The sequence below is a fragment of the Lampetra planeri genome, chromosome 74, assembly GCF_965212315.1.
Source record: "Lampetra planeri chromosome 74, kcLamPlan1.2.h2, whole genome shotgun sequence".
Lineage (NCBI taxonomy): Eukaryota > Metazoa > Chordata > Hyperoartia > Petromyzontiformes > Petromyzontidae > Lampetra > Lampetra planeri.
This window is the reverse complement of record NC_136179.1, coordinates 2,006,946-2,029,165: the sequence shown is the minus strand read 5'-3', so window position 1 is coordinate 2,029,165 and position 22,220 is coordinate 2,006,946. Positions and strand designations below refer to the sequence as shown.

The 22,220-nt window shown below is 43.9% G+C and overlaps 1 protein-coding gene across 7 annotated transcripts in view; it reads left to right on the top strand.

The window, feature by feature from the left end:
* Window positions 1-22,220, top strand: part of LOC144737870 (guanylate-binding protein 2-like) — a 234,684-nt gene that overhangs the window by 35,021 nt on the left and 177,443 nt on the right. For all 7 annotated transcript variants that reach the window (XM_078620753.1, XM_078620754.1, XM_078620752.1 and 4 more), the window contains exons 6-7: window positions 3,953-4,236; window positions 8,286-8,492. In XM_078620753.1, coding sequence (XP_078476879.1) covers window positions 3,953-4,236; window positions 8,286-8,492 — 491 coding nt within the window. The remainder of the gene's footprint in view (window positions 1-3,952; window positions 4,237-8,285; window positions 8,493-22,220) is intronic.

Here is a 22,220-nt window from a genome sequence, read left to right as displayed (position 1 = left end):
ACTGGTTAACAACCCCGAGTGCTCTCGCGCGTCCCCCTTTATACCCCACCTGCGGACGTCGTTGAGAGCACCCATCCTATTTGACCAATCACTGGGCGCTGGCTACGATCCTGTTTTCCCACATCTCAGCGTGCCTCACCACCCACACCGCGCCGCCCCGTCATCCGTCACTCCCGGCGCGCGCGTCCATACCACGCCCACAACGCGTGCCCAACCCCGCACCCCGTGCCGCCCCGTGATCCATCACTGTCACACGGCGCGCGTAAACACCACCACTACACATACATTACACTAATATTATAACATACACCATGCGTTCAAATACAGAAGTGGTATAGTTGATCATGTTTTAGTTTAAGCGTTATCGTGTATAGTGTATTAGTTTATCGTACTATAATTGATAGTAGTATATCTCAGTGTTATAGCGACTCCAGATGTTTGTTTCAAAACTTCATCGATGGACTTGTCCATCTGGCATTCTCAGAGCTGAAGAGTTCCATTCCCCATGGGGGTTGAATGGCAATTTTTGTACACATTTCCAAGCGATCTCCACTGGTTTCCGTTGTCACAAAAGCTGACAACCTTTAGTAGCTGCTACAATTTTTTGCCCAACTGCATTAAGAATTTAAAATCCAACTTCAACACCATAGTGAGCATATCGAAGTAGCAGTTTGCATTTAGCAGTTTGCATTTAGCAGTTATAGTCCTCCAGGATGATGATATGTTGAGAAATTTGGTGTAGACGTTGTTCAAACAGTTTTAGGTGTTTAGGTTGTATGAGCAATGCCAAAGATAATGGCATGATCACTGAGATGGTTACCTAAAACATGCCGCCCCCTTTACATGCATCACACCTCGTGTGAAAAATAGGTTTGGTTTGGAACATTTTTGACGTCACTTGTTTCTAGAATACCTTGGTCTGGCAATTGTATCTATCTTTAATTCCAACTTTTGCTGAGTTTGAAAAAAATAAACGAAGAGGCTTGATGTAAACTTTAATAAAGAATTCTAATTGTCAATGCAAAACTTTACTAAACCTATATTATATTCTTAAAATAGTTAACATTTTAAGTGCAAGTGACCTTTTTCTTAGCCTTATTGACATTGTACTCTCTTTATGTAATGTTAAATTTTGTCTTCATTTGTTAAATGGATTACTTTTTAGAAGGTGCACTTAAATATACATTTTTATGTAACTCAGGTCGCCTTTGTAAAATAGTAAATGTGCCATATGTCTCAATTGGTTTATTACATTTCATTATAAAAAGGGTGCAAAAACCGTGTAAAACAGTTTCCACTGATGGAACGTTCTGCTGAGTCACATGATTCCCATACCACGAATCTGGCCTGGCAGCTTACATCATTCATAATAAACTTCTAATGGCCATTCATTACAGATAGTTACGTCTACATTTCTGCACTAATTTATAAAGAATCATGCTCAAATTAATTAATAGGTTTCCTTAACAAAATGGACAACCATGTTACCCTACAACATGTTTTTCCCATATTCTTTGGTTCTTTTGGTAAAGTCACGTAGTTAGAAATAAAAATAAATAAAACAAATCACGACGTTTCGATTGCAATACAAGCAATCGTCATCAGGTAGGACAACTACAGCAAGAAACAACTGCTGAAGGCAAGAGAGCTGCCGCAGCACGAGGTTATATAGACCATATAGTTAGGGTACATGGGCAGGGCTAGAGATGGGGGGGGGGTCCAGAGTAAGATCTGTGGAGGCGACGGGAGAGCTAGGCGGAGAGAGAGGTGGGGGGTTGGGGAGTGGGACAGAGTAAGATCTGCGGCGGCGATGGGATAGCTAGGGGTAGAGAGAGGTGGGGGGTTGCCAATGGAGCAACAATGCCAATGAAGTAACAATGCCAATGCAGCAGCAATGCCAAACACTGGGGATGCGGGGGGGAAATTAACTCGGACAAAAAACAGACCAGCACCTGGCAGATATGATGGAACAACCATAAACAGTTCAAGTATTACCTGGTAAACAACAGCATTCCAATGATTGCCCAATTTGTATCCATCTTCTCGGTTGAAGTTATGTCTATGTTTATATATCAGGATGGCTTCATGAACAAACCTTTGATAGTAGCCCAAAGGTTTGCAGAGTACCTTGGTCTCGGAAAAAACAATATCATGCGAGCCCACAGCGTTATAACAATGGTCAGCCACGGCAGAGGTATTGGTTCTGCCGTGTTTCAGATCTGCCTTGTGTTCACGAACACGGTCCGAGACATGTCGTTTCGTTTCCCCAAATGTAACAGCTACCACAGGTACTACTCAGTTTGTAGACTCCAGGATATTGCATGTCAGGAATGACACCCTTCACAGATGGGATTAAATCACGGATTTTGCGTACTGTATTGAATCGGACCTGGATCTTGTGCTTGTTTTATAATTTGGAAATCTCTTTGGTAACGCCTGCTATGTATGGTAACGTGATGGTTTTGATCGGCGTCTCAGGGGGTTGTTTCTCCCTGGTTAGAGACACAGCTTGCGAATAATGCGGTCTGAGTACCCATTCATCTTGAGGGCCTGGTGAACATGTTCCAGTTCACTGGCTAGGTAGTGTTAGTCGGAAATGCAGTGGACCCTATGGTATAGTGTTTTTTATGAGGGAATTCTTCTGTGCCGGATGGTGGTGGGAATCAGGTTTCAGATAGGAATCGGTGTGGGTCACTTTCCTGTAGACAGAGTGTCCCAACGAGCCGTCATGTATCTTCTCAAACAAACATCCAGGAATGGTAGCTTACCATCCTTCTCCACTTACATGGTGAATTTGATGGATGGGTGTATGGAATTAATGTGGTTGATAAATTGGTTCAATGCTGGCAGGCCATGTGGCCAAATGACGAAAGTGTTATCTACATATATCTTCCACAAGGAAGGACGTAGGGTGGATGTCTGGATGGCATCTGTTGCAAATGTCTCCATGAAAACATTCGCTATCACTGGTGATAAGGGGGAACCCATGGGAGGGTACCTTAATTTTGTTTGTATAAAGTACCATTCCAGGTGAAGTAAGTGTTGGTAAGGCAGTGCCTACCCAGAGTAGGAACATCAGGATTCAGTTCATGTTGGACTAAATCTTCAATTATTGCTAAGGCGTCAGGCACAGGAACCTTGGTGAACAGAAAAACTACATCAAAGCTGACGAGAAAATAATCTGGGAATAGTGAAATGCCCTTGATTTGAGAGACCAAGTCAGCTAAGTTACATACTCCTGAGGTAGTCTTGCCCGTGAATGGAAGCAATGTAACAGACAGAAAACGGGCCAATTTTTAGGTAGGTGAGTTGATAGTGTAAACGATGGGCTGAAGTGGAGTGCCTTCTTTATGGATTTTTAGAAGACCATAGAATCTGGGTGGTCTAGTAGTAAAGGTTTTAGGGAGAGCCGTTTGCAAGGTTCGATTAGAGAAGTAGAACTGGTAATGATATTGTTGTTTTTTGTAGCCAGGTGGTTGGTAGGAACTTTGTTAATTTTGGTGTAACTGCCATCATTAAGAAGTTCCTGGATTTTTATGTTGTATTTGGTTTTATCCATAATGACAGTAGCATTGCCCTTGTCGGCTGAGAGGATAACTATGTTATCTCTATTTTTCAATTTGGCGAGTTCAGAGCACTCCTCTTTGCTGATGTTACTAATGGGTTTCCTAACATTTTTTAAGATTGTGGCGATTTCAGATTTTGCCAAGTCTGTCGGGATGTGTCCCAAGCCTTTAAGGGCTACATCTACCTGGGCAATTATATCATCCACTGGGATATGATTTGGGGTGACAGCAAAATTCAGCCCTCTAGCTAGTACCGATTTTAGGCTATTGGAGATTGTGCTGCTACTATAATTGACAACAGTCTTATTAACATCTAGCTTTTTAATGTGTGGATCTGGTTTCTTAAGCTTCAAATCAAGAATGTTTTTCCCACTTTTGCCGGACAGCATTCCTGACACTGGTGGAGGAGTACGTCATTAACTCCAATAATCCCAAATTCAAACTGTGTATTGAGAGTACTCTAACACATGTGGTGAACACATCAAACAAGAAAGCAAAGGACGAAGCGATTAATAACTACAACAAGAATATGGAGTCAGTAAAGACAAGGTTTCCATTACCTGTACAGGAGCTCTGCAAACTCCATGAAGACTGCTTTCGGGATGCAATGGAGTTGTTCAATCAAAACTCAGTTCTTGACCGGGAAAAAACACACATAAAGGAGCTCAAGGTCAGTGTTCTAACCATTTTATTCCGCAATTTCACAAACATTGCCTAAGGCCCTAAATATGAGGGCTTGTTTACGAAATCAAAAGATATGTCACTACATGTAACTTCCATTTGTATGGGATAGATTGTTGTCCCCTTGCGTGCACGGATTTTATACGAGTTTCCGTCTACACGTATAAAAACTCATTAATTGGCTGATAACACCTTCATATATGTATGTATGTTGAACTTGTTTCGCACCGTAAATAGCCAACCGTGCTTATCACAGGTGCCGGGTATATATAGAGGACTGCAAGGCATGGGGTAGAATGTGGAACCAACTGACTAAGTGGTTAATGTCTTCCTGCTTGTCGGTGGTTCCTCCTCGCACTTCTAAGTCATTAAGTGTCTACGAGAGTGACTACTGTTCAGTACATTACAAGTTGAGGTTATTATTAAATGTTATTGTAAATATTCGTAATTATGTTTACGTACATTATCTCTCTACACCATATCAGTATTAGATGGGAGTAGCAGTTTGCGTTTTAGCAGCTCTATCATCTTTTCAATATGTATATAATTAATTTATCACAGAAGGCCCATTACTTGTTTTTTTTATGCAACAAACGTTCATTTTAAACGTAGGCTTTCGCGACCAATATTATTCATAATAAAGGTTTTTGGGCGAGATCGCGTAAATATAAATGTGTCGTAACCCTCCACCACCCGACACAGCCATTAGTAAGGGATTTGTCACGTAAACAAAACACCAAATAGTTACATTTTCAGCCCACCGATGTGTTGGAGAGTGAATCCATAACATTTACAACTTGAGTACGACGTTTTGCTGGTAATTACATCCACCATAATCGTGTTGAAGAAGTAATTAATTGCGCGTTTTGTTTACGTGACAAATCCCTTACTAATTGGCTGTGTCAGGTGGTGGAGGGTTACGACGCATTTATATCTACGCGATATAGTTCAAAAAACATTTATTATGCATAAACATTCATATTATACCAAGTGTAGAACTGAATAAGAATTTGAAATTATATTGCAAATATAAACATGTAACCATATTACTACTACAGAGGTATGTCACTGTCAGTTAGCACAACCTCGACAGCAACCAATCATAGGCAGAGTATCATGGGATCTGGGATTCAAGGTCCTAATCGGTCCCGAACTGTCGCAAGTCAGGTATTCATCAAATGACCATGGGACATCTTTCGGATTTGTTTTTCAAATAAAAATTGCATAATAAGCTGAATGGCCTGATGAGTTTTCTGATCACCCAGCCAGCAAAACATGCCTAAAGATCAAGTAATCTCTAAACACCAGCACAGTTCCAATATCGGGAGGTCCTGCGTGTCCGATTCACCACTGCTTCATTTGCATTTCTCAAGCAATCTCAAAGATATCGATATCGATATTACATGTGAAATGTATTTCAGAGTCCAATTCCTTCTTTGAAAGTGCCTTAACTCAGAGCCATACGGCAGCACAGACACCACACAAGCTGCCAATTTCAATTATAGAGAGAGATACTACTGCCTCTAAACCACGTCCAGCTGATTTATTAACGAACCTACCAGATTGATATCGATATGCCATAATAGCTAAAAAAAATCAACATCACAATCTAGATAAGGGGGACATCGGGCTCACTCACCATCTCCTTTGGGGCATATGCTTGCCCAGAGGCTACATGCTGGATCCGTGTCTTATCCCATGAAATATGCGAGTTGTAAATGCCTTTGGTGGGCAACCACACAATAATAACGTGAAAATATATAACAATTTGGATGGATTATAAAGAGGTCATTAAAGCTGTCACATATGGGGAAATTAGTATGCACTGCGTGAATCTGTAGTAAGGCAGAATAGGGAATAATTACTTTTTGGGTTGGACAAGTGGACACCTTTAAGAGATGAACGTTTTCAAGATTTACTGAACTCCAAAGAAAAAAAACAGCAAAAACATTGTTTAAGAATGTCCCAAAAACTATAAATGTGTACAATATTACCTTATTACGTTTCGGAGATGTTCGTGAATAGCACATTTCATTATTAATTATGTTGGCCTATGAAAACCTATCGTTTTAATGAATTTCCTTTAAAAAATGTCGTGACAACCGACAAGATAGTCTTTAATAATAGGCGTCTTTATTTCGTCCAGCACGAGACACGGTCTTCAAGAATTCCCTTCACTCCAAGCCTAGCAATCTCTCTCGCTTATTCTTTATATATATATCTTAAACCCCTTTCACGAATATTCCTTAACCGGCTTTCCCTCCAGCCAAACACCTTCCACTTTCCCAACGGATTCCAGCTGTCCTCCCTGTCAATCATCCTCCATTTTATGCTCTTTCCTTTTTGTATTTTTCCTCCAATCCCTTCAATTTCCCTGCCTCTAACCAGTCCCTTTTCAAGCCCGTTAAGTACAAATCAAAGGACTTATTTTTACTTCATAATTGTCCGCATCACGTGGTGTCCACCACTGCAGGTGACTATTGTTGGTTGTGATACCATCTCTATAAATGCATAAATAAGCTATTAAATACATTACAATTAGCATAACATATTTTATGATTATAACAAGGTAAATAACAATACATATAGTAGTAAATAATAGTTGATGCATGAATTTACTTTACATTATGGTGACGCTGCACATGATCACTTTACTCATCACTTTATATCACCACTTTATTCCATCACATTCTCTCTCATCACTCTATCTCATCACTTTCTATTTCTCGATGCAGTCGTGTAGAGTTCAAGATGTGATTTTCAGAGAGCCAAATTCGAGGATAACAAGTTCGTGAATAACGATGGAATACTGTATCGCTGTTTGCACCGAGTGCTGTTTCATTTTCTTTCTAGAGTCCAAATTTTGTCTCTCTCTGAATAGAAGATTCTGACCTTTGTTGATCTCATGTTCAACATGGATCCCCCCTACAGCCTTAACAGACTGTTGGGGCAAGTGCTGGTAGAAAATATCTATGAAGGCCAGAGCGGCACACGGGGTGGTTAGTGGCCGGCACCATGCCTGACCGCTTTTGTCTATTGTTGTATATATAGACCTTTTGCAAAATTGATATTAAGAATACTCTTAGGTTTTTTCGGTAAAGTCACGTAGGTAAAAAATAATAATAAAATAAAATTATAATAAATGAAAATAACTCAATTAAATCACGACATTTCGGAGGCAACACAAGTCTCCGTCTTCAGGTGGGACCGTCACAGCTAAATTTACCGTATCAAGTGAAGATAAATCCAAGAGACCAGATTTATCTTCACTTGATACAGTAAATTTAGCTGTGACTGGATGATCGTAGTTGCCACCACAGAACAGAGCCCAAGCCACTGGTTTATATAGGCAAGATAATGACTTAATCTCTTTTACAAAAAGCCACGTGGCACCTATTTCTCGTTGACTCACCATGAAACCCACATCATGTGATGCCCTTTCAGAATTTCCTCATCTGTCTGTCTCCCCTAGTTAGAGGCAAGATCGTATGTTGCAACACCTAAGTTAAACTTGGTAGTGGGTTTAACTACATTTATATTTACGCGATCTAAGCCAAAAATCCTATATTATGAATGATATTGGTTGCGAAAGCCTACGTGTTAAACTAAGTTATTTTATTTTACAATATATATCAGCTCTTAAACTATTGGCTTAGTTTGAAAAAAAGTCCATCTATTTAGTGAACATTAAATAAAATATGAAATATCAGATTGCATACAAATATGAATCTACACCACACCTATATTATATTATTAAACCACCATATCGTCGCAACAGTTACAGAAGGAACTACGGGTTTTGTCGGTCTGAAAATATTGCTCTATAATGCATGATTCGTTTGCATACGTTTCTTGCAGTGATGGATAAATGCTATTTTTGGACAGTTTTCTAAGTATTATGCATCATGTGATCATGGGACATATACAATTGAATAACTGGCCATATCACATGGATTTCTTACACCTTGGATGAAGTAAGAAGTGTGTTAAAACACTGACATGTTTCATAAGTCTAACCAAACTGCTGTTCTTTTTTAGGATAAGCTCGAGGGAAAATTCAGAAATTGGACCATTGAAAACAATACCAGGTCTCGTGAAAAGTGTGTTATGATACTACAAGAACTCTACGAGCCTATCAAGGCCAAAGCAGTCGCGTTTTTGAAGCAAGGACGCATCAAAAATTACTATGATATGATGAAGGAGCTGAAATTTAAGTACAGCAAAACAGAAAATCTTGGAGATGAGGTAATGGTTGATACTGCCATGGTAGAGTTGCATTGAGAATAGATGCACTTTTGTAATTGAATGCATGCTTTCTATTTGGAATGTTTATTTATTTGAAATGCTACAGTGTTTTGTAGAAATTGGCAAGATATGATTTTCTTGGTACATTTTTATTATATTTGGGAGGGGGGGGGGAATGGGGGCGCAATCGTCTGCCAGCGATTGACTAATATCTGACATATATTTTTCATGGCTGAGTTATATATCATTTATTATGTCAAGTGTATTAACATAAAAATTCTCACCATCAAAATCGGCAAATTTCTGTTTTTAGTCTCAAAGTTCTTTATTTTTTTTTTATCTTTCTTACATCGATAATTTTATCTTACATTCTGTGTTTATTTTGCCTACTCCTTAAACCTCACTATTTTGGTGTTTCGATTTATAGCTTTCGTGAATGTAGGGATTCATATTCTTGTTTCTTTCGGTAAAGAACCAATAATATTTTGGTGTTCTTACATTTCTCCCTCCGGTTAGATAAGTAGTTGCAAATCAAGTTGATTGCACAATTCGAAAATACTTTAGGCTAGTCGAGGAATAAAATAGCACAATGACGATGAGATCAAAGACTGTTGAAGAAAAAATCAAGAGTATCTAGCACTGCAGAGGCTGCGCTATATTTTTCTCGAAAGCCACATAGCTTAGGATTGGAGAGCGCATATTCTTTAATTAAATTAGTGATTTTAAGATTTTCTCAAAGACCTCGATGAGAGATGATATTACTAGGATGCTGGGGGCCACCTGCGCGCCACCCAAAAACCTAGTAAGTCGAATACGAGCGGCTTTACGCGGCTTTCACTTAAAGCTTTCACTCTCCATACATTGTTTGACGATCCTGCGATGTAACTTTAATGTGAGTAAATGAAAATGTATTTTAACTTTAGTTGTGATATTTAATTTCACTTCTAAGAGCTATGACTTGTTAATCACTGAAATAAATGTTAGGATGATTTGGCACTTTCCATATAAAATCAATTATAAAAAATAAAAACTTGCATAATATTTCCTCAAATATAAATTGGCGCTTTACAAATTGGTAAATGTTTTTGAAAATAGAGAAATAAATTAACGGCAAAAATACGTGCAATTTATCGTAAATTCATTATGTTGGCAACTTGACACGTTAGTGACAGAATGACAGGCGGCCCACAACAACGACAGCCTGTTGGGCGCCAGCGGCATCCCCGAACAATCACAGCTGTTCTCTCTCTCTGTGTTGTGTGTAGTGCGTGTGTGAGTGCTGTGTGTGGGGTGTGTGGTGTGAGTGTGGTGTGTGTGTGTTTTGTTTGTGTGCGGTGTGTGTTGCGTGTGCGTGCGCTACGTGTTAATGCAACACACCCGACACGCACATGACATCCGGACCCGAGAACTGTGTAGACTACCGCAGACATGAGACTCACCCCGAGGCAGGCGAATCGCGAGTTTCACTGCAGAGCCGGCGATCAGGATGTTGTTGTTGATGTTGTTGATGATGATGACGATGTTCTTGTGGATGTTGTTGTCGTTGTTGTTGATGACGGCAGCACTTAAAACTCGTCGTTAACCTTGCACCGCACGTCTAGCCATGTTCCTTCCTCCCTTCCTCTCTCCTCGTCTGTTATATAATATAACATTTTCTATATAAATGTTTTGGCATGTTTACGCGTTCGTGACAGGATGACAGAGAGAATGACACACGTAACTGTGTTGGTTATATTATTTAACATTCATAGTGGAAAAAGTCAGCACTGTACATGAGTGCTGTACTTTTTTAAATCCTTTATATTAAGTTCGCTTGCTTGCTTGCGTGCTTGCTTGCGACCGTGCAAATCTTTCGGTCGTTTTTTAACCCACTTTCCGTGATCCAATCGAGCTGACATTTTCCACACAGACTCGTTCTGCGAGACAATTAATGTTCGTGAAAATTTTTTTCAAAAATTTTACACTTTTTAGGCAAAAAAAATGTATTTTACATATATTCAAATAGAACTCATTCATGGATTTGGCTGAACGTCACAGTATAAGAGCCCAGAGCGTAACCCCTCCACAGGCCGTGGCGGAGTAGCGCAGTTGGTAGCGCCCTCGCTTCCCATGCCAAAGGTCGCGGGATCGATCCCCGCGTCCTCCACAGGCGAATATATTTTTTAAATCCTTTATATTAAGTTCGCTTGCTTGCTTAGGACCGTGCAAATCTTTCGCTCGTTTTTTAACCCACTTCCCGTGATCCAATCGAGCTGACATTTTCCACACAGACTCGTTGTGTGTGACAATTAATTTTCGTGAAATAATTTCCAAAATTTTACACTCTTTAGGGAAAACAAATTAAATATTTAATTACCAATTGCTTAATACTGGCAGACAATCATCTGACCCATAGGTGGCAGCCATCTCAAGCCAGAGGACGAGAGGACTCTAGCCGCCACGCATATAAAGGATTTAGAGTGAAAAACTTTGTTTTTACGGGTTTACTTGTTAAATCATTTATATTAAGTTCCCTTGCTTGCTTGCTTGCGTGCTTGCGTGCTTGCTTGCTTGCTTACGACCGTGCAAATCTTTCGGTCGTTTTTTAACCCACTTCCCGTGATCCAATCGAGCTGACATTTTGCACACAGACTCGTTGTGGGTGACAATACATTTTCGTGAATTTTTTTTCCAAAATTTTACACTGTTTAGGGAATTTTTTTAAAATATTTAATTACCAATTGCTTAATGGTGGCAGACAATCATCTGACCCATAGGTGGCAGCCATCTCAAGCCAGAGGACGAGAGGACTCTAGCCGCCCCGATGCCACGTATATGTAGTAGGTTCGAATTAGGTGCACACACACGCAGCTTGGAGGCAACACTATTTATTAAACGGTAAGTAATATAACACTGTACATAAGGTGGTGACCACCTTCCTCAACTCACTAACACTCTGGAACACGACACAGACTGGACCAGGCAGGCAACGGCCTGCCTGGCCCAGGACGACTCGGGACTTGACGACCGATGATGTCTTCACCTTGGAGTACAGTACAACAGCCTTGCTCTGCGTTCACACCACGCTTATATCTGGTTTGGTGTGGCTGGCTCCGCCCCGGCGTGGCTGGCTCTCTTCAGGCCACGCCTCCCTTCCCAGGACACGCCTCACTTCCCCCACCTCTGGGAAGGTCCGGATCCCTCCACCACGTGACCCCCCAGGTACCCCTTGGGGCCCCCAGCCTTCGTACAGGCCAACACAGTAGTGACCGTTCTGTCACTACATCACCCCCCCTGTATAAACACACAGCCGTCCCCGGCTGTAACACAACTGTGAAACATCGAAAAGGTGTGCCTCCGAACCAGCAACATCAATAAATGACAGGCGACCGATAAGAAATACAATCACGTAATATATACATAATCGACGAGGGTAAGAGGGAACCGCATAGAAAACGGGGAATGAACAACAAATATACATGAAAACTGGCTAACCCACTTACGCTCCAGCACAGCCCCCCCCTCCCCCCGTTAGAATCACGCATGCAATGACAGTCACCCGTTAGCACCCCCACCGCCTTTCCGACGTGGCGTCAAAACCAGTAACACGCGTCGGCCATATCGGGGGGGGAATTTCCATGTTACCACCCCACCGCCTTTCCGACGCGGCGTCACAACCAGTAGCACACGTCGGCTATATCGGGAGGGAATTTCCATGTTACCACCCCACCGCCTTTCCGACGCGGCATCACAACCAGCAGCACGCGTCGGCCATATCGGTGGGATTTTAACCCAGTCTCTCTCCAAGACTCGCATCGCAGCATATAGCTGTACCGACCGAGCTGAGATGACCCAGTCTCTCTCCAAGACTCGCATCGCAGCATATAGCTGTACCGACCGAGCTGTGACGACCCAGTCTCTCTCCAAGACTCGCATCGCAGCATATAGCTGTACCGACCGAGCTGAGACGACCCATCGTTCACTCACTGCACAACATGCACCCTAACAACTGAGGGATACAGTCTCAACGTAACAGGACAACTCCACCTGAACCTTACGAATCTCCAGCCCACTGTTTCAACGCGCTTCGGAGGGTCTCAACCTTCGAGCCGTCAGGTCAAGCTGTCAGCCATAGCATGACGGGACCACACTCCCTGAGCCATGTGAGCGCACAGCCCACAAGGCTAGACAAGCCACAGAGTGTCTCGATCTCCGGGCTGTCAGGTCAAGCCGTCAGACACAGCATGACGGGACCACACTCTCCGAGCCATGTGAGCGCACAGCCCACTAGGCTAGACAAGCCACGGAGTGTCTCGATCTCCGGGCTGTCAGGTCAAGCCGTCAGTCATTGCATGACGGGACCACACTCTCCGAGCCATGTGAGCACACAGCCCACTAGGCTAGACATGCCACGGAGTGTTTCGATCTCCGGGCTGTCAGGTCAAGCCGTCAGTCATTGCATGACGGGGCCACACTCTCCGAGCCATGTGAGCACACAGCCCACTAGGCTAGACATGCCACGGAGTGTTTCGATCTCCGGGCTGTCAGGTCAAGCCGTCAGCCATTGCATGACGGGACCACACTCTCCGAGCCATGTGAGCGCACAGCCCACTAGGCTAGACATGCCACGGAGTGTTTCAATCTCCGGGCTGTCAGGTCAAGCCGTCAGCCATTGCATGACGGGACCACACTCTCCGAGCCCTGTGAGCGCACAGCTCACTAGGCTAGACATACCACGGAGTGTTTCAATCTCCGGGCTGTCAGGTCAAGCCGTCAGCCATAGCATGACGGGACCACAACGTTCATGTTAGACACGCAACACTCACTGGGCCATCCTGGTCAGGACCTGCGCTCCAAGATAGGTGACAGCCAGCAGCACAATTCCAAATCCCTGGCAGCATGTCACCATCGCAATTTAACACCATCACAACACATACAATTTGAATTATGATCCCCCACAGAACTGATCCAATGCCGAACAGGTACGCACAATTTGTGACGATCCCGAATATTCAATGGTCACAACAATACACCTCACATCCCGTATCCGTACACATCATCTCCGAGACTCGCATTGCAGCATGCAGCTGTACCAACCGAGTGGAGAGAGCAACGCAATTTGACAGCAATTAACGGAAACGCACCCCCGATCGATGTAGAACACAAGGGGCATTCCCGCACAAAAGACATAATCTGTGCAACAACGGACAGGAGCCAACCAGTGAGGTTGAAACACACCGAACCTGTCATTTCAAAAACCCCTTCAACATTAACCATGGGACTCAGGGCATTCGAATTTTGAGAGCAAAAAAACTATACACAAACCACAATAATCGCCGAATTGATTAATACAGTATATGCAGTATATGAAATTCGTACAGTCAATCATTTGGCGCAATGCTCCATCCAGTCCCCACATGGCAACACACACAATCAATACTCCAGACAATCCGTACATAGTAAATAATCACAAGCAAGTACCCAGCATTCCATACACTGTTAACAATTCCAAGCAAAGCTCCATACGGTCTGTACCTTGGCAACAATGACGATCAAAGTTTCTTACAGTTACACGTGACAATCACGAGCGAAACTCCATACAGTATACACAATAACAATGGCGATTTCGCAACAAAACGATGTAACAACACGAGTCATTAACACGGCAACATACAGGATATCAACGGAGCTCGGGACACCAACAACGAATTAATCATTAACTACACCCAGAAGATACCGATCACGACGCCGTAATTAACAACAACACTGTTACAAGCAGAAACCCGCATGGTCGCCGCGTCACTTTATCACGCACACAACCGGACGAACACGCTCCGCAAACCAGCGAGTTAAAAAAAAAACACCCGCGATCGCAACCCGGCACACGCAAGATGGGTGAAGTTATTATTATTTTTCTCGTGTCATGTCACGACTCGCCTGGCAAACTGTGAATATCGGAGGGCGGCAACGTGGAGCACTGGGACGGCCCGAAGAATCTTTCATGGTGAACACGGCCTGCTCTTGCGAACCCATCCACCTCTCGCGCTCGAGCAGAAGGCTGGAACTCCCCTTCTGCAGGCGTTGATGTCGGCGGGAGCGGCATTTCGGCAGCAGGAGCGGCGTTTTGGCGGGAACCGCGCCCCAACCAGTCCTCGAGTTGGCGGGAACCGCGCCCCGACCAGCCCTCGAGTTGGCGGGAGCAGCGTTTTGGCGGGAACCGTGCCCCGACCAGCCCTCGAGTTGGCGGGAACTGCGCCCCGACCAGCCCTCGAGTTGGCGGGAGCAGCGTTTTGGCGGGAACCGTGCCCCGACCAGCCCTCGAGTTGGCGGGAACCGCGCCCCGACCAGCCCTCGAGTTGGCGGGAGCGGCGTTTTGGCGGGAACCGTGCCCCGACCAGCCCTCGAGTTGGCGGGAACCGCGCCCCGACCAGCCCTCGAGTTGGCGGGAGCAGCGTTTTGGCGGGAACCGCGCCACGATCAGCCGCCGAGTTGGCGGCCCCACCGCGTGGCCCGCATGCCTGGGCCTCCCCCCGCCAGCCCCCGCAGAGACGACGGTGTCCTGTCCCTGCGGCTCCATCGCTCCGTTCCCGATGGCGGCGAAGCAGCGGTGCGATGCCAGTCCCGCCGCTCCACGTGCAGCGCCATCTCTCTCTCTCTGTCACCGGGGCTGCCATCCCCGGGGCTGTCCAAAGGATGGTCGTCACACCATCCCCGTCGTACGAAGGCGTCCAGATGAGTTTTGTCTTTGTTTTTCGTGTGCCCATTTTACTTCCCTAGGTTAACACCTAGCAATATTTATATTTCCACAACTTCTGACACCAAATGTAGTAGATTCGAATTAGGTGCACACACACGCAGCTTGGAGGCAACACTATTTATTAAACGGTAAGTAATATAACACTGTACATAAGGTGGTGACCACCTTCCTCAACTCACTAACACTCTGGAACACGACACAGACTGGACCAGGCAGGCAACGGCCTGCCTGGCCCAGGACGACGACTCGGGACTTGACGACCGATGATGTCTTCACCTTGGAGTACAGTACAACAGCCTTGCTCTGCGTTCACACCACGCTTATATCTGGTTTGGCGTGGCCGGCTCCGCCCCAGCGTGGCTGGCTCTCTTCAGGCCACGCCTCCCTTCCCAGGACACGCCTCACTTCCCCCACCTCTGAGAAGGTCCGGATCCCTCCACCACGTGACCCCCCAGGCACCCCTTGGGGCCCCCAGCCTTCGTACAGGCCAACACAGTAGTGACCGTTCTGTCACTACACATATAAAGAATTGATAGTGAAAAACTTTCTTTTTACGGGTTCATTTTTTAAATCCTTTATATTAAGTTCACTTGCTTGCTTGCTTGCACGCTTACGACCGTGCAAATCTTTCGGTCGTTTTTAACCCACTTCCCGTGATCCAATCGAGCTGACATTTTGCACACAGACTCGTTGTGCGTGACAATTTATTTTCATGAAAAAAATGTTCCCAAATTTTCCACTTTTTAGGAAAAAAAATTTTTCACTTACACAATCATATATTTTTCCTAAACACAGAAAATAATTCTGGATGTGTGTCAACACACTGAAACGAAACTCTTACTCAAGAAAAACAGAAATTAATAATAAAATAAAACCGATGCCACGCATATAAAGGATTTATAGTGAAAAACTTTGTTTTTACGGGTTAATGTTTTTTAGCGTTGAAATGCACTGTTGGATGAAGGCCCACCGCAGGCTGTGCGCTTGTCGTGGTTGGAGGCGTGACGTCATTACACACGAACGCGGCTGAGGTGTTGTGAAAGAGAGCTGACGTCACCGCCCATACCTGCGTGATGACGTGCGCGTCGGGAACGTCATCCCACACGTGCCTCTTCGGGGGCATAACTTGTTTATGAGGGGCGCACCTCTGGTTGGCTGCTTGGTTCTGTTTCTTAGGTATTTTAGGTAAAGTCACGTAGGTAAACAATTAAAATTAATGAAAGTAAAATAAAATAAAAATCATATTTCGGAGGTAACACAAGCTTCCATCTTCAGGTGGAACCGTCACAGCACGATAGCTGTATCAAGTAAGAGAAATTCCAAGAAAACAGTCCTTGTATATATACTGGTTGAGGGTGGGAGGAGCCAAGGTAGACCCTGGATATTATTTTTGTGAGGTTCGGTGCGGCTGAAGTACGCTGTTAGGAATGAGCCTTTGTTGTGTAGACTGGTTCAAAAGAGTCGTTAAGCTGAGGCTGATGTAAAGGTGCTTGTAAATGGGACTGAGCCTTTTTTTATGTAGAGGTGGTGAGGCTGAAACCGCTGCCAGGAATGAGTCTTTGTTGTGTAGACTGGTTGAACTGGGAGGTTCTAAGAGTTGTAAAGGTGCGGCTGATGTAAATGTGCGGCTGCTGTGAATGGGACTGAGCCTTTGTTATGTAGATGAAACAGCACTTTTGATACGTTGCTGGAATTATTTCTAGATTTGGCAAATATGTGTGGTAAAACTTAAAGTAGGAAAACCAGTGTGTGAAAAAAGAAGAAACTATACGGTAACTGAAGAATAGTGCCTGTCAAATAAGATGGTCCAAATGTGTAGTTAATTTTTTTGCATGGTTAATAACGTCTTTCCAATGATTACTAAGTTTGTACCCATCATCGCGGTTGAAATTATGTCTGTGTTTTTATATTTGGATGGCTTCGTGTACAAACCTTTGATGGTAGCCGGGAGGTTTGCAGAGCACCTTGGTCTCGGAAAAGACAATTTCATGAGAGCCCACAGCGTTGTAGCAATGATCGGCAACGGCGGAAGAATCAGTTTTGCCGTGTTTCAGAATTGACTTGTGCTCGCGGACACGATCAGAGATATGACGTTTCGTTTCTCCAATGTAGCAATCACCACAACTGCAACTCAGTTTGTAGACTCCAGGGTATTGTAAGTCAGGAATGACATCTTTCACAGATGGAATTAGATCACAGATTTTATGTACTGTGCTGAATCGGACTTGGATCTTATGTTTGTTTAGAATTTTTGAGATATTTTTGGTCACGCCTGCTATGTATGGCAACGTGATAGTTTTGATCGGAGTTTCATGTGGCTGTTTCTGTATAGTGGGAGAAACAGCTTGGCGGATGGTGCGGTCAGAGTATCCGTTCATCCTGAGGGCCCGATGTACATGTCTTAATTCACTGGCCAGGTGGTGTTGGTCAGAAATGCCATGAGCTCTGTGGTATAGCGTTTTGATGAGATAATTCTTTTGAGATGGGTGGTGGTGGGAATCAGGTTTCAAGTAATGATCTGTATGGGTGGCTTTCCTGTAGACAGAATGTCCCAAGGATCTGTTGTATATGCCGGATTATGAAATTTTGATAAAAATAATAAAATTTAGCGAAAATTTAAAAAATGTGTAAATCGCATAAATTATGTTAATGTGTGTAATTATATGCATAAATTATGATAATCACGGAGATAATTGTAGTAATTTATGCGGATGCTTGCAATTATGTTAATGTTTGCACGTATGATAATTAAGCTTGGCTTTGTCATCCAGAGTTGTATCAATCAGAATAAAACGATTATCTTTGATTAAACATTTACTGATTATCTTAGTGTGTTTATGTTATGTTAGGTCTCCAAATTCATATCTCATCGCAGGATACAGTTCTTATAAATAAGACAATTTTGCATGGACTGGGAAAGAAGCACTCGAACACTTGGTGTTAAGCAATTTTAATTCTAAACAAACATATGACACTCTAATATGCAAAGGCAAAAGTATATGTCAATACATTCATCGGCAAGATTATATTTGTTAACGTAATGTTTGAGACAATGGTGGTTGGGTGCGTGTGTTTGTGGGAGAGCGTATCTGGCTCTGCTTTAATTAATTCTTCGGCGAGACTCTACGACAAAGAAACAGGTTTGACACGATATTCTCTCTCTGTAAACGTGTCGATTCGTAATGAGGATTTCGAGAGTTTTAGTTTGCATCGACGAATCTATTGGTCGTTTATGCGATTAGAGAAACAAGTGAAAAGGCAAGAGAAAAAAAACGTCACACTCTTATTACCGACGGATTCTTAATCACACGATGGGCCACGATCCTCATGGCCAGCTGGTGTTCAAACTTTATAATTAGTCTTCTGATGATTGTCTAGGGTCGGTCCCATTGTGAGAGAGGTGGATTGTCTCTTGGATAAATTCTTGCATGGCCCGGGGAATGTAGATGTGTGTGTGTGTGCTTCCTTGGGTTTGTGAGTGGGGGAGGTGATACGACCGACTCGGAGATTTCCTCTCGCCCGTACGGGTTGCAGCTGCGACATTTTTTTGCTGGGAGATGAGCGGCGTCGGCCCGCTGCGGTTCGCGGAGAGGCTTGGTCGCGGGGTGGTGCCCTGTGCTGGCACCCGTACTCTGACGGCGCGGCGGCTCGTTCTCTGTAGCTCTGACGGCACGGCGGCTCGTTCTTTCACTGTAGCTCTGACGGCACGGCGGCTCGTTCGGCAGGCTCTGACACTCTCCACTGCTGGATGACGAGTCGGTTCTCGTTAGTGCTGGTCGATCTGTGTGTGTGTATTAAACACACGACGCATTCGATGGCGCTGTCCTCTTCCTCACGGCCGTTCGATCAGGCTTTCTCCACTCCTTCGTGCTCTCTGCTTTGCTCGCTTGGTCGACGCTTGGCGATTTCCGCCCTTTCTCCAGGTTGCTTGCTGGTTGTCGCTCTGGCGATGAACGATGCTTTCGTTCGTTGCTGGGTGGACGTTGGATGTCTTCGTTGGCTCGAGAATGATAACTAGAATCTCCGTCAGTTTCACTCGCAGCTCGGCGGCTCAGTGTAGCGATTCTTCTTAGGTGGTGCAGACCTCAGCTTGTCAATGCACGTCGCTACTCCGCGAACATTGCCATTCTGGATGACGAGAGAGCTCCTTCGTTGGCTGTGACGAGACAAAGTGAGGGGCTGAGCCCCGGTGGGACGCTGACCCCCGGTGGTTTACTGACCCCCGGTGGTATATCGTTGACGGGATTTTGCCTCGGCTTATATCGGGAAAATCCACTCTGTTTATTTTCGAGTTGTTCAAGAGGCCGGAACCATATAATTATTTTTTGTTTGTGTGCGTGGACACAGCTGCGTCCGTGTGTGTGTCCGTGTGTGCGATTTATTGGAGGAATAAAGTTCTTCAAAGAAGCAGCTGTCAGTAATAATTCTGGAAAGAGGGGGGGGGGGCGTTCCTCGCGAAACGGCGTTACATATGAGTCATCAACTAAACCAGACTGACGATTCGCGTTCGCACCGAGATTGCAAAATCATAATCAACGTTTGGGTTTGGATTATTAATAATATTGGTCGCGAAAGCCTACGCGTTAAGCGAGTTATATAATCCCTTCCCTCGCTCTGGGCATTATCCCTTGTTTCACACAGCTTTCAGCTGTTCGTTTGGTTTGGAAGTTAAAATGAGACTCATTTTACTGCTTTGTATAATTGTGATTTGATTGTAAGCGATTCAAGGTATGTTGTAGCCGTGTTTACGGTATTTCTATCGTGGTTTGATTTCTTTATGGGGAGATGTTATTTGCTCGTGTTTTTTTTATTCTTACAGAGGCATCTGTTGAATTCCTTTCTCGAGCCGTTGTCCGTGGGCACCTTCCCCACTCGCCATGAAACTTTTCATGAGGGCCATTTCCCTGCTTTGTTTGTGCCTGCTGGCCGTTCCTCTCGGGAAGACAAAGACGGCTGTGAGCCCCCTTTCCCTGTAGTGTTACATGTTGGTTAGGTATGATAGACTTCTCCGCCCTTATCTCTCCTAGGAGATCCTCTCCAATTTCATACTTATTATTTGGTTTGTGTTTATTCACGATTTGTGACTTAGCCTGTTATTATTTTTATCTGATATCCCGGGGCTAGGGAATTCGTTTTTTTTGGTTTAGGAGCAACCCTGACTGCCATAATTATTCTTTGATGCTTCGGTCAGGCCGCGTAGAAAATTATTAAAGGTAAATAATATCAGTATTGAATTCACAAATGAGGACTCACGACCCCCTGGAGCAGACTGTAGTCTGGTTTTCAATTGGAGTGAGGATAGATAATGTTTGCTTAATCTTCATGGCTAAGTTGGTAACTTTGTTTAACTAATATGGCTCAAAAAACCCGTCTGTTTGCTTCCTTGTTGCCAATTTTTTTTTTACTTTTAACCAAAAATAATAATAATTATATATGTCTCGTGGCGCCTATTGCTTGTATTGTGAGGGGGGCTTTTGTAGTGTGGGTATGGTTTTAACACCCTTTTGCAATTCCCCCCCTTCTCCCTTGTGTGTAATTCGGGAAGGTTTATGGCTGTCTCTTTCATGCTCTCTGGCCTTTAGAAGCGAGGTGTGCGTGCATCTGCTCGTGGAAGCGGGAAAACGGTTTTTTTTTCTTTTCCTTTGTTTGCTACCAAGTTGCCTCCGTGTCTATTAAAAAAAATATTATTGGCAGAATTATTCTTAATATTATTTTTTTTAAAAAGGGGCATATACCCAACAGATCCGTCAGGTCTCCTCTCAAACAGAATATCTAAGAATGGTAGTTTACCATCTTTCTCCACTTCCATGGTGAATCTGATGGATGGGTGTCTGGAATTGATGTGGTCCAAGAAGTGGTTCAATGCTGGGAGGCCATGTGGCCAAATGACGAAAGTGTCATCTACATACCTCTTCCACAGGGAAGGACGCAGGGTGGATGTCTGGATGGCGTCTGATTCAAACTTTTCCATGAACATGTTGGCTATCACTGGTGACAAGGGGGAGCCCATAGGGGTACCCTCATTCTGTTTGTAGAAGGTGCCATTCCAGGTAAAATAAGTGTTGGTGAGGCAATGCCTAACCAGCGCAGGCACATCTGAATTCAATCCATGTTGGACCAAGTCCTCAATTATTGTTAGGGTGTCAGGTACTGGGACTTTGGTAAACAGAGATACTACATCAAAACTGACGAGGACATCATCAGGAAATAGTACCATGTCCTTGACCATAGAGACTAATTGAGTTGAGTTGAGTACTGCCGAAGAGGTCTTGCCTGTGAAGGGAAGCAGAGTATCTGATAGAAACCGGGCTAGTTTGTAGGTAGGAAAGTTGATCGTCGACACGATGGGTCGTAGTGGGGTGCCTTCTTTATGGATCTTGGGAAGACCATAGAGTCTGGGAGGTCTTGCCGCCGATGGTTTTAGAGAGGGACGTTTGGTTGGTTCGATTAGGGATGTCGAACTCGTGATGATTTTGTTAGTTTTGTCGTTAGGCTGTTAGTAGGATCTTTTTAATTTTGGAGTAACTCCCATCATTAAGCAGGTCCAGGATTTAGTTTGTTGTATGAATCTTTATCCATGATGCCCGTGACATTGCCCTTGTTTGCCGAGAGGATGACTATATCATCTCTCTTTTTTAGGTCTGCGAGTTCAGAGCGTTCGTTTTTGCTAATGTTACTAGTGGGTTTCTTAGCATTCTTAAGAATAGTGGCTATTTCAGCTCTTTCTACATCCGCATGGATGTGTCCTATGCCTCTGAGGGCTACATCAATCTGAGAAATTACATCCTCTACTGGTATATATTTAGGGGTGACAGCGAAATTTAGTCATTTGGCCAGTACCGTTTTCAGATTGTCAGAAATTGGGATGTTACTCTGATTAATAACGGTCTTGATGACATCCAGCTTTGTGATGTGTGGCTCTGGTTTCTTCTTAGATAGGTTGAATTTAGAAATCAGGTTAGCTTTGCATTTGGCTGACATTGAGTCAGCAG